The sequence below is a fragment of the Microcaecilia unicolor genome, chromosome 9, assembly GCF_901765095.1.
Source record: "Microcaecilia unicolor chromosome 9, aMicUni1.1, whole genome shotgun sequence".
NCBI classification, from domain to species: Eukaryota; Metazoa; Chordata; class Amphibia; order Gymnophiona; family Siphonopidae; genus Microcaecilia; species Microcaecilia unicolor.
The window spans coordinates 195,869,103-195,886,645 of record NC_044039.1 but is presented as its reverse complement, the minus strand read 5'-3'; the positions used below and the strand labels follow the sequence as shown (position 1 = coordinate 195,886,645).

The window sequence follows — 17,543 nt, the reverse complement described above, 5'->3', positions numbered from 1 at the left end:
TTGAAAATTGGCCGGAACATTTTTAATATTCTGATTGCGTTTTCTACAAAGGTTGAAAGTTTTTCTTTCCTTCTCCAATTTTTGGCCAGTTTTCCAAGTGATGATATCACCTGTGTAGGTCTGTTGTAATTCCAACTATATGGGACTTCCAGCTGCAATGCTTAAGCCCCAACATTTTCTTCCTGACTTAGGGGTCCTTTTTTCCAAATGACAGTAAAAGAGGCCCTGCGGAGGCATCAGTGTGCAGGTTTGCCCCACGCCGAGGCCCCCTTTTACCGTCGCTGGTAAGGAAGGAAATGGCCTTTAAGGATGGAAACGGCCATGCCGTAAATTAAAAATTTGCTGCGCGGCCATTTCCTTGAGGAGCCCATAAATATTTTCTAGCACTGGAATTGGCACACGGCGGGAGTCGGAAGTACCGGCGGGCTCCCCCGGAAGCCTGATGATAGGGTTGAATTACCACATACCAAGTCTGCGTTACCCCTACCGCCCTTTCGTAAAAGGGCCCCTTAGTAAAGTTCAGTCAATCACATAACTTTTCAGTTGTAGGTCCATTATTTTGGATCAGCTACTGGCTGGGATTATGAGAGGAGAAATTCATTTTCTAAGTTGTAGGAAAAAGGTCAAAAGTTACTTATTTGGTTTAGCTTTTCAGGGTTGAGGGTTCATGTGGTATTTTAATACGATTTAATTTATGGGATTGTGAAGATGTGTTGTTTATGTTTGTATCTCACTTAGAAATATAAAGTATAAGTGAGACATAAATATTTTAGTAATAATAAACAAAATGTCCTTATCATTTTGATATCGTGATTTACAAATTGAAGTAGAAAGACTTTGAAGTTAAAAATACAAATTGTGACTGTAGCTCTTGGAGTGATTCCAATTGGACTCCCAAAATACTTGGAAACTTTAAATATACACGATATAGCTCTATACACTTTGCAAAAAAAATACCTACTCTAGTTGAAAGCATACATTTTGCAACAATATCTCTGTCATTCCCTGGTCTTTGGCTGGAACCCAAATTAATGGAGTTAAAACCAGCCAACATTGGTTGTGATGTGCCACACATGAAGATGATAATAATAATAATAGTAATAATTTTTAATGACAGGTGGTGATCAACTACTCCCTCGTGAAAGGCCTGAAGTACAATCAAGCAACGCCTACTTTTCATCAGTGGCGAGATGCGCGGCAGGTGTATGGCCTGAACTTTGCAAGCAAAGAGGAGGCTACCACATTCTCCAATGCCATGCTGTTTGCTCTCAATATCATGAACTCGCAGGATGGAGGTAAAGAACCTATTTTCTATGCTGCTGCTCTAATCTCAGCTTGCGTCACTCTGCCGTCTTCTCGCAGTTGCTCTCATGATTGACCAATGTTCCGAGGATGGTTCAAAAGCTGTTGATAAATAGATGTCTGCAGCCCGCTTTTGAAATAGGTAACATTCAGATGATATCGTCCTATCATTGTTGTTATTTAGACATCTGGATAAACCTCTTCTGGAGTGAAATATTGTTGATTGGTGGCATTTTTGCACACTGCTATGAAGGAAGTCTGTCTTTCAGGGTGGCTGTCTACTTTGTCCCTCAGAGGAAAACACGATGGACCTCTGCAGTTTGAGGGGTCCTTTTACTAAGGTGCGCAGAAAAATGGCCTGTGCTGATGTAGACATGTGTATTGGACGCGTGCAGGTCCATTTTTCAGTTCACCTGCAAAAAAGGTCTTTTTGAGGGGCCGAAAATGGATATGTGGCAAAATAAAAATTGGCGCATGTCCGTTTTGAGCCTCAGACCTTACTGCCACCCATTGACTTAGTAGTAAGGTCTCACGCGTTAACCGGGTGGTAATCATCAGCGCGCGTACCAGGGGCGTAGCCAGACCTCGGCGGGAGGGGGGGCCAGAGCCCAAGGTGGGGTGCACTGTTTAGCCGCCTCCCCCTGCCACCAACCCCCCCCCCCCCCCACCGCCGCATCAGGCTCCTTGTTTGCTGGCGGGGGTCCCCAATCCCCGCCAGCCGAAGAGTCTTCTTCAGCGCCGGTCGACTCCGGCGCTTTCGTTGTGTGATCATCTGTTTCTGATGCCTTATGTCCTGCAGGGGGCTACATGCACAGTGCAGGACGTAAGGCGTCAGAAACAGATGATCACACAACGAAGGCGCCGGAGTCGACCGGCGCTGAAGAAGACTCTTCGGCTGGTGGGGATTGGAGACCCCCGCTAGCAAACAAGGTACCTGATGATGGGGGGGGGGGGGGGGGGTCAAATGTAGAGGGGGCCAGGGCGTAATCTTTGGGGGCCCATGCCCCCGTGGCCCCACGTAGCTACGCCCCTGGTGCGTACACTGCCAATTACCACCTGGTTAGCGCCATGTGCTGGAAATTTTCCGGCATGCATACTGGACGCACATAAAAAATGAAATTACTGCCCAGGCCACGCGGTAGCCAGGCAGTAGTTCCGAAGTGGCGCCTGTAGGCGCCTACGCGGCTTTAGTAAAAGGTGCCCTGAATGTTTTCCGGCATGTTGTTCTAGGAGAATGGCTGTTAAGATACAGTTTAAGAAAGAGATTAGAACATACAGAGCATATGAACCATGGAAAGTATATTAGGAGCACAGAAATAGGGAATCAACAGCAGGCTGTGCAGGATTAACCTTTCAGTGGGGCCCAGGCAAACAAGCACACTGGGGTTCTCCTTGTAATATAAACATTTTTTAAAACTCCCATGAATGGGTCTCTGAATGGTTCTGATTGCTGAAGAAAATCGGAGCTGGGGAGGACAGATGTCTGTGGGCAGCAGTGGCTCTGCCCTCTCCTCATCCTTTTTTCTATTAGTAGCTGACTCACCAGGGTGAATGTCCGTCATGAGAGCCACTGAATTAGCACATCTGAGAGAGCCCTTCCTAAAGATTTGGGCCCTGGGCATGTAACTTGTTTGCCTGTGCCTTACTCCTGCCCTGACAGCAGGTACAAATGTTTCACTTTTGTATTCATAGACCCCCCTTTTTCTTGCAATCACTGGATAGTGCATGCTGCTTGTTTTTAATATCTGGTTGACACAAATGACAGATGTCTGAAATTTTGTTCAGACTCCTCTGTGATCTGTATGTCTCCTGGGCTTCAATGACTGCTCCCAGAACTAGAACACTTACTTAAGGGAACCAAAAATTGATTTTCTTGGCTTGAGAAAGGTTTTTCGGGAACTTAGTTTGGCACCAGCAGATGGAGAATCAGTATATTTTAGCTACTGTATTATTTTGGAAGAGAAAACTGCAGAAACTATTCTCAGCTTCCTCCCACACAAAAGATTGTGCCTCTCGCTTCAGATGAATAGATTCCAATTGCTTTATACACAGAAGAATATAGCAAGAGACACTGTATATTAAAATGCGTTAAGCAGTCAATACGTGAATTAGGGCATATTAACCGCTAACGCAAGAGCAGACTAACTGCTATTGCAGTGGTATGACGGTTTGCATGCACTAATTCATGCACTAACTGAATATTGTGTTAGGGGGCAGGAACTAGGTGGGTTATCCCCCAGATTCTTTACAGCGCACCTAGCGTTCGTGCCGAAATCCAAGCGTATTCTGCAACAACACGCTCGGTACTTAATGTACGCTTTCATCGGTGTAGTTAACATGTGTCACTTGGCACTTCCTCAGTAGGAGACACTAATTGCAACCAGGTTCTACTCGCACTAATACACATGTCCATGTATTAATTCCAGAGGACATTCTGAGCACCCCCCCCCCCCCCCAACAATTAGCATGCAGCCAGTGCACTTAGTGCAGGTTGATCTCTGCTGTTAGGATACACTTAAGTGGAAAAACATAATGCTGTTTGATTACTTCATGCCTTTCCAAACTTTGCATGGGAAAGTCAATTTTAAATTGATTTTATCTGTGTAACCAAGCCGTTCAAGCAGTTACTCGGATAAAGTTGAGGGCTGAAAACTGTTCTCTTTGTCTGCAGGTATCCATGCTAGGGTCATTTATTCAACGTGATTTAACTGGGCAGGAGTTAAATCGTTCATGTCTAACTATCTGCTGATATTCAGTGACACTTTTAACCAGATAGTTCCATTGAATATCAGCACTAACCACTAGGTGGTGACCAAAGCTTTTTTTTTTTTCCATTTTGGCCAAAACTGAATCTGTGGCCATAATTTTCCATGTGGTTTTGGCTGAAGCCGAAAACAAAAATGGTACCTGCTTGCCCCCCTCCCTGAACAAAAGTGGATCCCATTCTGCTCAACCCCCCCCAAAACAAAAGTGAACCCCCATCCTTAAAAGCTCCCCAGACCTGCCTTACAAACCATGGTGGTCTTGTCAGGGCAGGAGTGATCTTCAGTCGCTCCTGCCCATGCCGGCTCTGCAGTCAAAATGGCTGCCATGATACCCACTCTGGGCCTTGAGGGCTGGTTTGGTTCAGGATATCCCTAATGAAAATACATAATATAAAGTAAAGGGCTGGCTACTTATATATTGGTCAGTATCATTAAACACATATACAAAATGACTAATTTTCAAGCATGCACAAAATATAATTCAGTTATCAATCAGGTACTTTACTACAAACACATTAGGTTAAAATTTCACATAGATATTAACCACACATTCCTACCCTGAATTAAATCCTCAATAAAAACTCCCACATATGATTGAAGCAGTTGTTCTCATACACGCTGTCCAAATTAAACAGCAAGTCCTTCTCCCACAAACGTAGATAGGCAATAATGATTTCACTTTTGAGCTGAGGTCAAAACTGATGGAAATCTTGCCTTGCAGTCATCATTACTCCACCCAAAACATTTATGAAAAACTTTCCACAAATTAATCTTCAAAGAAAGGAATTCCCACTGCTCCAAATCAAGGCATCTCCACACAAAGCACTCCATTAACACCGACGACACAAAGTTATTCAAAGTTGTTAAATCAATTTTGTATCAGTGGCATAGCTACGTGGGGCCATGGGGGCCTGGGCCCCTGTAGATTTGACCCTGGACCCCCCTGCCAACGACCCTCTCGACTCCCCCTCCCGCTGCCAACCCTCCCCCGCCGTGCAGGATGTCAGACTCACAGAAACAGAACAAAGCCTTGCGCCGGAAGAAGAGGACCTCGGCTGGCAGGGGTTGAGGTCCCCCGCCATCAAAGGTAGGCGACCGCAGGGAAGGGTTGTTGGTGGTGGGGGGGTCAAGAGGGTCGTCGGCAGGCGGGGGTCAAAGTTGTTGGTGGCGGCGGGGTAGGGCTAAAATGTGCCCCCTCGCCTCGGGCTCTGGACCCCCCTCCTGCTGAAGTCTGCCTACGCCCCTGTTTTGTACTATTGTATTGTTAAATAACCTCAATAAAGATGATTTTCAAAAAAAAAAATTACAAGAGGACCTTACAAGACTGGGAGACTGGGCATCCAAATGGCAGATGATGTTTAATGTGAGCAAGTTCAAAGTGATGCATGTGGGAAAGAGGAGCCTGAACTATAGCTACATAATGCAAGGCTCCAGGGTGTGCCAGTTCAGAACTACTGCCCGGCTACCGCATGACCTGGGCGGTAATTTGATTTTTTTATGTGCGTCCAGTATGCATGTCGGAAAATTTCCGGCACGCGGTGCTAACCGGGCAGTAATCGGCAGTGTATGCGCGCTGATGATTACCGCCCGGTTAATGTGTGAGACTTTACTGCTAAGTCAGTGGGTGGTGGTAAGGATTCAGACCCAAAATGAACGCGTGCCAATTTTAATTTTGCTTTGGGTCCATTTTCGGCCAAAAAAGGGCCTTTTTAGCAGGTGCGCTGAAAAATGGGCCTGCACGCGTCCAATGCATGCGTCTATACCAGCGCAGGCCTTTTTTTAGTCCACCTTAGTCAAAGGACCCCAGGATGAACAAGACCCTTTAAAAGCAAAATATTTAAGAAAGACCATTAACCCATGGCTCACTGAATCTCTAGCGTTATTAAAAAAAAGCGTTTTGCAGAAAATTTAAGAAAAACTGTAAAATAAATAAAGCTCATCAATCTTGAATCAGTTGGAGGACAGAAATTAGATGTTATAAATTATCAGGCTAAGATTGGTTTCTTTGATCAGGAAATTAAAAAACGTCAGACAATTCCTTTAAAACACGTTTTAAAATATTTGCTAATTTAACTAATCCAGGAAGATTGTTAATGATTCCTGAATCTTTGTAACCTAGTGCTGAAGACCTAGCACAGATTTTTCAAACTAAAGTAAACAAAATTAGGCAATCATTTTCTTCTGTTGAATTTAACTATTTCCCATTGAAAACTTTGAATGACCAAATTGATAATAACCCTGGAAATAGGATATGGTGTGACTTTGATAAAATTTCTTTAGAATCAGTCAAGAAGACTTTGGAAAATTTGTTAACAAACCATTCCCTTTAGACATATGTCCTTCTTATCTGATGGAGGAAGTTCCTTTGGAAATTTTAGGCTGTCTCACTGGGTTTGTAAATTTCTCTTTGCAAAATGGTTATTATTTGGCTAACCTAACCGACAGAGGGGCCTTTTTTTACAGAACGGCGTTAAGCCCAACGTACTGCTCACTCTTCCAGGACTGCCGCCGGCGTGAGCACCATTTCTGGGCGAAAAAGAAAACTCCTGGAAATGGCTTGCGAGGCAATAACCCGGTGGTAATCAGGCATTGCCAAGAGCTGCCCGGTTACCGTCGGGTTATCATGGGAGGCCTTATTGCCACCTCAATGTCCCCCACCCCCACCCCGCCGGAAAACCACTAGAAAAGCAATACATAATGCCACATTTTGACTACTGCAATTCATTATGCCTAGGGCTTCCATCTTACTTGTTACAGTCCTTGCAAGTTGCTCAAAACATGACAGTTCAATTAACTTACTAGATTTGATCATATTTCTCCAGTCCTGTTTTAATTAAGTAGCATTGGCTTCCAATTCCATGGTACAATCAATTTAAAATATTAACTTTAATTTACAAGACAATAATGATGCGCCATTATAATGATGAATAATGATGCTCCATTGCCAATTCCAACTTCTCTTTGAATCTACCGTCCTTCCTTTTCATTAAGATCAGCAAGAGAGACTTTTGCTGGATGTTCCAACATCTCATCAAATCAGGCTGGATAAATACCACAATTCAGTATTATGCATTGCTAGCTCAGTGCTGTGGAAAACACAGTTCCTTTTGAGTTGAACAATATTAACTTTTGTCTTTTCTAGAAACATTTCAAAGCCTTTAGCAAAGCTTTCCAATAATTAGTGCTGTGTTAGTGTTGCTGGTTCTTCTGATTTCTTCTCAATTTAGTTCTCATGTCATATCTTAAGTTTAAATGTCTATTGTTTTGTTGGGTGCATTTTGTTTTATGTGATTGATTTTATTATATTAGTTTTATTGTTACCTGCCTAGAATAGCAGATAGTGCAGGCTATACAAGTCCATAGACCGCTATTAAATGGACTTGGAAAAATTCCGCATTTTTAGGTATAACTTGTCTGGAATGTTTTTACGTTTGGGGAGCGTGCCAGGTGCCCTTGACCTGGATTGGCCACTGTCGGTGACAGGATGCTGGGCTAGATGGACCTTTGGTCTTTCCCAGTATGGCACTACTTATGTACTTATGTACTTATAAATAAGATAAATTAAAAAAAAATAAGCACCTCATTTCCTGCTTCCAGGTCAGAGTCTCAGAGACTTCAGACCTGCAGCAGGAAATGAGGTATGGAAGTGCTTCTCTAGCTGCTGGTTAGCCTGGGGTGGGGGGGGGGGGGGGGTGAAGAAAGATGATGGGAGTAGTATTTGCTGTGCTCTGTCACCTAATAACCGAAGGCTGGGGAGTGTTTCCCCCCTTCCCTCCCACCATGGGAGAGGGAGAATGTCCTTTGAGTTTATGCACCTGGTACCAACTAGTTAAAAGTGACATTGCTTGGTTCATCCCTTGGGGAACTTTGTCATAATGGAGTCATCTTGTGTCTTCTGGGAAAGGCTGGAACAAGGAACAAAGTGTGGGTAAAATGAAAATAAAAAGGAGCACATGTGAGTTGTAGTCTTCCTGTCCTAGTCGGCTGGCACCACAGTTCATTACTACCAGAGTAAATAAAGCCATATGCTCTCTGGGCCAAACGGGAAAATTAATATATATTTATAGGATACACTTTCCTTTCAGATTGTGAATTAGCACTCCTAACATGGAAGAGAGGCAGGTAATAATGTCCCTGCTAAGTGCTTGAGAGTATTACGCATCGGGATAATTTTAATTTACTGTGATTTTCCATTTGATATTTTTTTAGTTTATAAACAACAGCAAAAGTGACTTACTGTTCTCTGAAAATACACAAAGCAATCAGTAACGAGACAGAAATAACCCTACATTATACTTTATCCATTTGAGATATGGAAGACCGGAAGCACAAAAGTGAACATTTCCTCCGACTATCTTACTTAGAGCAGCAGTGTACTTAGCAGTGGCGTACCGAGGCGGGGCGATGGGGGCGGTCCGCCCCGGGTGCACGCTTCAGGAAGGGTGCTGGGAGCAGCTGCGCAGCTGTCGGCTCTGCCGGTTCCTTGCTGCCTCTGCCCGGGCAGTGGCGTAGCCAGAAGGCAATTTTTGGGTGGGCCAACAGGTTGGATGGGTGGGCACTAGAGTTGCCAACTTTTTTGAAAGAGAAAAAACAGCAACCTGATGCACCCATGCTCTGTCCCTACCCCACTCCCCATAACTTCCATGAGGGTTGCAGTGCAGGTTTCAGTGGCTGCAGGCCAATTGAGAGCTAAGGGAAGTACAATAGACTGCACTATTCAGCCCCATTGAGCCACACATTCTGCATCCAGAGAACCTCCTGGCTCTCCACCAACAATGGATACAGAGCACAGCAAGGACAATTCTCCATAAAACTCATCATACAAAGAAATTTTGTTTTCTAGTGTAATCTCAATTACAGACATATTATAAATTAACTTTAAAAAAAATCTATAAAACAAAAGTCACTCAGAACCTAGAGCAAATCTACCATGCCAACACTAACTTCCAAAAACAAAGATCCTACCTATGAAAAAGAAGTGCCTTAAATATTATAGTAGGGCCCTAAAATACAAATACATTTATCAGGAAAGCTGAACAAGCCAAATTACTACAGAATGCTACATGGAAACTTCATGCTAACAGAATACCTCAGTCACACACACAAGACACAAATGCCAAATACAGAATAAGTGACCACAAACTCTAGAAATATAAGTTAAACGGAAACCCCAAGAAACTAGACCTTGCATGTAGTACAACACCAGAGAAACAAGAAAGAAAGGCATTTGCTCCTGTGCAAAATATAAAGATGGCACATGCCAGGGATGGTGTTAGGGGAAGCAACTAGGGCAATTGTGCTTGGTTCCTTGGCCAGAGAAAGCCTGCATGCTGGAAGCTGAAGGCGCAGCCTGGTAATGGACTTTGGGGTCCTTTCCTAGATTTCTGTCCTGGACCCCAGCCATGTTTAACATCAACTTTGGCAAGATGTACATTCCAAATCCAACATATTATATTCACAACATTGAAAATAAAATAATTTTTATACCTTTTTGTTGTCTGGTCATTTTATTTCTCAAAACATATTGGTCCCAGGCTCTGGTTTCTGCTTCCCTCTGTCTTCTCTTAACTCACTTGCCAGTGTCTCCTATTTGACATTTCTTCTTTCTTCATGTCCATCATCCATCTCCCATCTCTGTTTTCCTATATTTCCTTGTCCAGTATCTCCCCGTGTTCATATCCCCCCATCCATCGTCATTCCTCTGTGCACCTATGCACCCCATGCCCAGCATATCCCTTCTGCGTTCCTATTCTCTCCCTTGGCTGGTATCTCTCCCCCCCCCCCCCCCCCCCCCCGTGTCCATATACCCCCCTCTCCAGTGTCCAGCATTTTATCTCTATTCCATATCCCCGTTCCCCCCCCCCCTTGGTCAGGTATTACCCCTCTGTGCCCATGTGCCATCTCCATACAGCATCTCACATTTGTGTCCCTGTCCCCATGCTCCCACCTAATGCCCATCATCTCCCTTCTGTATCTGTATACTTCCCTATGTCCCCTTTCTCCCTCCTCCACACCAATGTGTCCCTCTCCTCTCTGATCCCACCCCCCAACCAGCTTCTCTTCCTCTCTTTCCTTCCCCTTATGCATCTGGCTCTTTCTCCCTGCACCTCTCTCCCTTCCCTCTAACCCCTCCCATAGGTCCAGCACCTTTCTCCCTTCGCTCCAGCCCTCCTTGCAGGTCCACATCTGTCTCCTTTCCTTTCAGCCATCATCTGCATTTCCAGCACCTCTCCTTCAGCCCCCCCCCCCCACCACATGTCCAGCATATCTCTCCCTTTCATCCAGACCCCTACATGTCCAGCACCTCTCCCCTTCACTTCAACCCTCTGCGTATCCAGCACATCTCCCCTTTCCCTCCACCCCCCCTGCATATCCAGCACCTCTCCCCTTCCCTCCAACACCCCCTGCAAATCCAAAACCTCTGCCCTTCCCTCCAACCTCCCCTCTGCAAATCCATAGTAACAGAAATTGTCTCCTCTTCCTCTGGATCTCCCTGGACACATGTGGATACATACAAATTCTAAAGTTCTGAAAAGTCTTTTCACAATATTTGAAAAAGAGGAGCAGCAACCAATCCTTATCTGATACCAAAGCAAAAGTGACCAGTAAAGAAGCAGAATGAGCAATCTCCAAATCCGAAGTATCTAACAAAGCTGAGACAACCAATGGTTCCATAGTCTGAACAGGTTCCAATTGAGGGTAAATAACATATTTTAGTAATGGAAGGAATATTATCTGGTGGAATATTTAAAGCTTCTTTCAGGAACTGCAAAAATTATTCCTTAGGAGATATGAACAGCAAATGGAGAAATGGAAGAACCCTCAGATTACAAATTCTAATTGCATTCTCCAAAGTTTCTATTTTAGTTTTTAATATGATATTGTCCTTAACTAGTGTACAGTCCAGTGTTGTCCTAGTTGAAATAGATTCTTCCACTTTAAGGTGTCTGGTTTCAATCAGAGCTGTAGCAATCTCATTTCTTGCCACTTTCTTCTCAAGATCCTGAATTGCATTTCCAACTGGAGAATATTATAATGTTAAAGTCATATTGAAGTCCACTATAGCTTGCCAAATCATCTCGAGGGTGAAAGTCTCATGGCAAAGCAGTATGAAAGAGGCAGTCCTGTCACTCCTGAGGGCTGTAAAGGAAAACGAACCATTTCCACAGCTCCCGGAAAGAGGGGTACTCCAGACTATACCTTTCCCAACAGCAGTCAATCTCCATCTGCATACACACTCTGAGCAGCCACAATCTGAGGTATGCTGGTGGTTGGGAGGCGGGGATAGTGCTGGGCAGACTTATATGGTCTGTGCCAGAGCTGGTGGTGGGAGGCGGGACTGGTGGTTGGGAGGCAGGGATAGTGCTGGGCAGACTTATACGGTCTGTGCCCTGAAGAGCACAGGTACAAATCAAAGTAGGGTATACACAAAAAGTAGCACATATGAGTTGTCTTGTTGGGCAGACTGGATGGACCGTGCAGGTCTTTTTCTGCCGTCATCTACTATGTTACTATGTCCAAATCTTTGTGTGCCACACTGCTGATTCCCCCTCGGGCTGCAGCAGGAACTCCAAATTTGGAAGATGCTAATGCAGCGGGGCTTTGGTTCAGTCTTCCAGAGAGCGATTGCGGTGGAGGAAGGCTCAAAGAGTGTTCCACCCTTGAGGAATCCTTCGGTCCTCCTGTTTTTGATGTCATCTACTGTGGGCCTTCAACAGAGCCATTCTTTCCTGGGCTAAGATGCCACAAGAAATGATCCAGCATCGACCCAGAAGGCAAGGTAAGGTGCTCCGAGGGAAAGCCACTCGCCTTGCCTTTCATTTCAACCATAATTTAGCAAATAATAAGGAAAAGGCTGCCACCAACCTGGAAGCGTCTGCAGGCCATAAGTACTCTGATTAGCCTAAGCTTGATCTTACAGGCTTCTTGGAATCTTCTTTGAAAATTGTGTCTCAGAGGACCACCATGATTGTCATCTTTGCCCTAGAGATGGACCGCGATAATATATTACAACTTTACTTTAGACATATTAATGATTTATTTTTTGGGTCTACAGTTTGTATTTTTCCTGACCTTTCTAGAATTTCTCAAAAGAAATGCCAAGATTTCTTGGCTCTCCACTCCAGAGTATTTGTCCTGGGAGCAAGTTTTGTTTTGAAATTTCCTTGTCAATGTGTGGTTTTGTTTCAGAATAGATATATCTGGCAAAAGCGCAAACAGAAGAACAAATGGCTAGAAATGTGAGAAGGGGCAACAAGAATCTTTTCAGGTATATTAGTGAAAGAAGGAAGACTAAAAATGGAATTGTGAGACTGAAAGATGCTGTGAACTGCTATGTGGAGAATGATGAGGAAAAAGCAAACGTGCTAAACAAATATTTCTGTTCTGTGTTCACGGAAGAAAATTCTGGAGAAGAACCACAATTGACTGGCAAAGGTACTTATGAGAATGGAGTGAATATAGCACCATTGACGGAAGAAAGTGTTTATGGGCAACTTGAAAATTTGAAAGTGGACAAAGCCATGGCACCGGTGCTGGACTGGCTTATACGGTCTGAGTCCCACAGTCTGGTTTAGGATGGGCTGGAGAGAGCTTCGACAGAAACTGCAGTAATTTGGACCGTGAGGACAGTGTCAGGCATACTTGTACGTTCTTGTCCTGCAAATGAAAAGACAGATTTGGATAGGCTGGAGTGGGCTTTGACGGCAACTCCCGTAGTTGGAACATAAGGACAGAGCCAGAAACACCAAAGAAAGGCCATGGTCAAGTATATAATATCACGTTCATTGTTGATTTAAATCTGTTGGGCAGACTGGATGGACCTTTCAGGTCTTTATCTGTCATCTCTTAGTATGTTACTATGGAGCTCATTTTCAAAAGAGAAAAACGTCCATAAAGTAGCATAAATCTACATTTGGATATTTTTCTCACAATTGGTATTTTCTATGAAGTCCGTCAGAAGTGTGTTCAAATCACAAGGGGGTGTGTCATGGCCTTGTAAAATGCGGGATCTGGGCGTTCCTAACACTTGGACATTTTTCAGCCATAATGGAACAAAACAAAACTGTCCAGGGCTAAAACTAAGATGTTTTGAGCTAGTCGTGTTTTTATATTGAATAAGGCACAAAAGGGTGCCCTAAATGACCAGATGATCACTGTAAGGAATCTGGTGTGACCCCCCCAATACTCCCCCCAGTGGTCACTGACCCCCTCCTACTCCCCACCAATGTGAATACAAATATGATTTAGCAACCTCTATGAATGCCTCAGATGTTAGAGCCAGGTCTATTAGAGCAGCCTGCAGGTCCCTGGAGTAGTGTAGTGGTCAGTACAGTGCAGTGCGCCATGGCGTGGGGGACTCCAATCTCCCTCTACCTGTCACATTTGTGGAAATTGTGAGTCATCCAAAACTCAGCAGAAACCCACTATACCCACATATAGGTACCCCTTCACCCATAAGGGCTAGTGTATACATCTGTGGGCGGTGGGTTTGGGGGGGCTCAGCAGACAAAATAAGGGAGCAACGGTGAGATGTGTACCTGGGAGCATGTTTTTGAAGTCCACTAGGGTGCCCCATTTATTTCCTGGGATGTCTGGGAGACCAGTCTACTAAAAATGCTGGCCCCTCCTACATCCCAATGACTTGATTGTCTACGTTTTTCACTTGGCCGTTTTGGGGGGGGGGTTTGAAAATGGACCAAAAAACAAAATTTCCAAAGCACAAAACCTTGTTAGAAACAATATGTTCAAAAACAAAAGATAGGCGTTTTTCTTTTTGGAAAATGAACTTTCTTATTCAGATTTTGGACATTTTTGGCAAAACATTCAAAGTCGGACTTAGACGTCATATCGAAAATGCTCCTCCATGTATCTGTGTTTTTACCCAAAACAACTTTTGGAATTTCTTGAAGCTGAAGAAGAGGTTCTTCTTATGGTTTGATTCTCCTGGGGTGTGCTCTCATTATGAGAGAGACATATGAGGAGAGACTTGCTGACCTGAACATGTATACCCTGGAGGAAAGGAGAAACAGAGGTGATATGATACAGACGTTCAAATATTTGAAAGGTATTAATCCGCAAACGAACCTTTTCCAGAGACGGGAAGGCGGTAGAACTAGAGGACATGAAATGAGTTTGAAGGGGGGCAGACTCAAGAAAAATGTCAGGAAGTATTTTTTCACGGAGAGAGTGGTGGATGCTTGGAATGCCCTCCTGCGGGAGGTGGTGGAGATGAAAATGGTAACGGAATTCAAAAATGCATGGGATAAACATAAAGGAATCCTGTTCAGAAGAAATGGATCCTCAGAAGCTTAGCGGAGATTGGGAGGCGGGGCTAGTGCTGGGCAGACTTCTACGGTCTGTGCCCTGAAAATGGCAGATACAAATAAAGGTCAGGTATACACATAAAGTGGCACATATGAGTTTATCTTGTTGGGCAGACTGGATGGACCGTACAAGTCTTTCTCTGCCGTCATCTACTATGTTACTATATATATTTCTTCTTTTTGTGGATTATTTGTATTTAATCTTGGAATCCTTTTCGTTAACATTGTGGACAAATGTTGTATATGATATTTTGCCTACTTTCTTTATTCTTTGAAAATGACTTGTTTTGCTTAATTTCGTGTAATGGATTATATTGAAGTAATGTAATATTGAAAAATTTGCATAAATAAAATTTTTTAAAGAAGGTAAAATTAATGTTAAAGATTCCCTCAGCAACTTAGCCAGTAGCACGGCTCTGGATTTTCCCTCATCTTGGTAACATAAAAAGGAATCTGATTAACTGTGTGCATAGTTTATTGGCATGGTGCTCAGTGGAATAGTAAGTAGATTTCCAGAGTGTTATAACACCTTATTGAAATAAAGACAACAGATGGCTGGCTGAAAATATAGGTTTGTTTTTCTTGGTTCTCGTGCTCCTTCCACTGGTTCTATTTTTCTGGGTCCTTTCTGTTTTTTCCCCTCCAATTCATTTAAGTTTACCATTTTTTTTTTATTGTAATAAAAGCTGTAGCCAATCTTGCAAAACCATGCCTTGTATATTTACAGATTCTCTTCCTCATGAGTAGGAATAAAATCTTCAGAAATTTCTGATGAGGGTCAACACAGCAGTTTACAGACATTCATACAAGTACTAGTAAAAAAGCCCCGTTTCTGATGCAAATGAAACGGGGGCTAGCAAGGTTTTCTTCTGTGTGCATGTGGGAGTGTGTGTGTCCCTGCCCTCTGCCCTCTCTCCCTTCCCCTGTGCTGTCTGTCCTCTCTGTCCCCTCCCCCCTCGGAGTCGAGTCCTTCAGTGTAAAGTTTCCTGCTGTGCCGTGTTTGTGTTACAGAGATAGTGAGGGCTTCTGCCCTCTCTCCCCTCCCCCCTCTGAGTCCTTCACTGTTACAGAGAGAGCGATTTGATTTCGTGCTTTGCTGTGTTTTCCTTCACTGTTTGTGTTACAGAGAGAGCGAGGGCGGGGCAGACACTCATGGGGAAACCGGATATCTCTCCCCCTTCACACTTCCGGCTGGAGGCTTCATTTAGAACCTTGGTGGTGCCTTTTATATATAGAGATAAGTGGCTAATTAGGAAGGTTTTCCGAAACTTTGAACACTTATGGCTGTCTGGGGAAAGAAATCAGAATGAAAGAGAAGAATTTTAATGGCGTTCTTTCCTTGAAATGCCAACGGAATTATTCAAATAAAAAAAGATCAAGATTATTAATGCCAAAATGCTCTTTCCAAGGCAGTAGCAGGAAGAACATTCCGGACCTCTGCTCCAGAAAGGTGCCAATCAAATCAAATTAAAAAGTACAGCAAGCACGCATCATGCCTCTGGTGGATCCTGCCCCTATGGCAACAGGAAGTGTATGTCAGGGGGGTGGGACCCAGCAGACATGCAGCATGCTTTAGTGGAGGCTCTGCAATGTGCCATTATACTTTTTAATGCTGACACCAGAGGGAAGAAGCCACAAACAGAGATTTGAGGGGAGGGTCAAGTAAGACATACTGATGCTGTATGCCTCTTTCATACCGTGGCTAGGGTTACCATATTTTGTCCCCCAAAAAGGACACATGCCCCACCCCCACCACATACCCCCACCCAGCCCCTTTCACACCCTACCCGCCCCCTGTCACATTTCCTCTCCCCCCTGTCACACACCCCGTCACCCCCCCCCTCCCCGTTACCCCCCTCCCCTTACCTTACTACTGCCCTGGTGGTCTAGTGACCGCTTCGGGGCAGGAAAGAGCCCCCTCTTTCCTGCCCGGAGCGCTGCCCTGCATGCATCCTTACTGTTGCTGATCTCGGCGCTGATTCAAAATGGCTGCCGAGAGTTGAAGTCTCGCGAGGTCACTTCAACTCTTGGCGGCCATTTTGAATCGCGCCAAGATCAGCAACAGGAAGGATGCATGCAGGGCAGCGCTCCGGGCAGGAAAGAGGGGGCTCTTTCCTGCCCCGAAGGCGGAAGAGGTCACTAGACCACCAGGGCAGTAGTAAGTAAGGGGAGGGGAAGCTAGCAATCTGCCCGTTTGTCCGGATTTCTGGACAAACGGGCAGGCTGGTTTGTCCAGAAATCCAGGCAAATTGGCAAAACCCGCTCGGTTGCCCGGACATGTCCTCAAAAAAAGGACATGTCCGGGTAAATCCGAATATGTGGTAACCCTAACCCAATGGCATACCAAGTGGGTGGGGGCGGTCCGCCCCGGGTGCACGCCACTGGGGGGGTGCCGCCCGCCGGTCAGCGTCGTTGGTTTCCATGCTCCCTCTGCACCGGAACAGGTTACTTCCTGTTCCGGGGCAGAGGGAGCATGGAAACCAACCACGCTGACCGGCGCGCGGCACCCCCCCAGCGGCGTGCACCCGGGGGGGTTCTTTCGCCGGGGGGGGGTTCGCGCTGCATGGGGGGGGGGCGCTGCACGGGGGGCGGGGCGCATCGGTGATCTGCCCCGGGTGTCAGCGCCCCTCGGAACGCCACTGCCCTAACCGTGGCAACATAGATAGATAAATTGAAGCCACTGAGGGTCTTCGCTACAGCTCATCAAGAGATTTAGGAGTCTATTCCATGCCTTTTTGATGTATGTACCTTCTCTGCCACACCAAGGCAAAGTAATGAAGTGGATTCGAGTGGGAGTGTACAACCATCAGTTCCTCTCTCACACAGAATACAAAGAGAACTTGAATTAAATTTTCCTTTCAATTCAGACTAATAGGTCTAGTTTCAGTATATAGCGCCAGGAAAGGCTAAAGAGGTTAGGGCTGCTCAGCTTGGAAATCGTCTACGCGCGTAGAATGAGAATTACCGCCCGGTTTCTGCCGTGCGCCAGAAAATAAAAATTATTTTCCGGCGCACGTAGCACACATGCTTCAAAAATGAAATTACCACAAGGGCCATGCGGTAGCTGGTCAGTAACTCCAAATTGACGTGCGTTGGGCGTGCATAGGCGCCTACGCAGCTTAGTAAATGGGCCCCTTATTTTCTAACTTCT

At 44.9% G+C, this 17,543-nt stretch overlaps 1 protein-coding gene across 2 annotated transcripts in view; it reads left to right on the top strand.

The window, feature by feature from the left end:
• The window catches only part of EVL (Enah/Vasp-like), a 226,589-nt gene that overhangs the window by 117,390 nt on the left and 91,656 nt on the right, over positions 1-17,543 (top strand). For both annotated transcript variants that reach the window (XM_030214620.1, XM_030214621.1), the window contains exon 3: positions 1,118-1,295. In XM_030214620.1, coding sequence (XP_030070480.1) covers positions 1,118-1,295 — 178 coding nt within the window. The remainder of the gene's footprint in view (positions 1-1,117; positions 1,296-17,543) is intronic.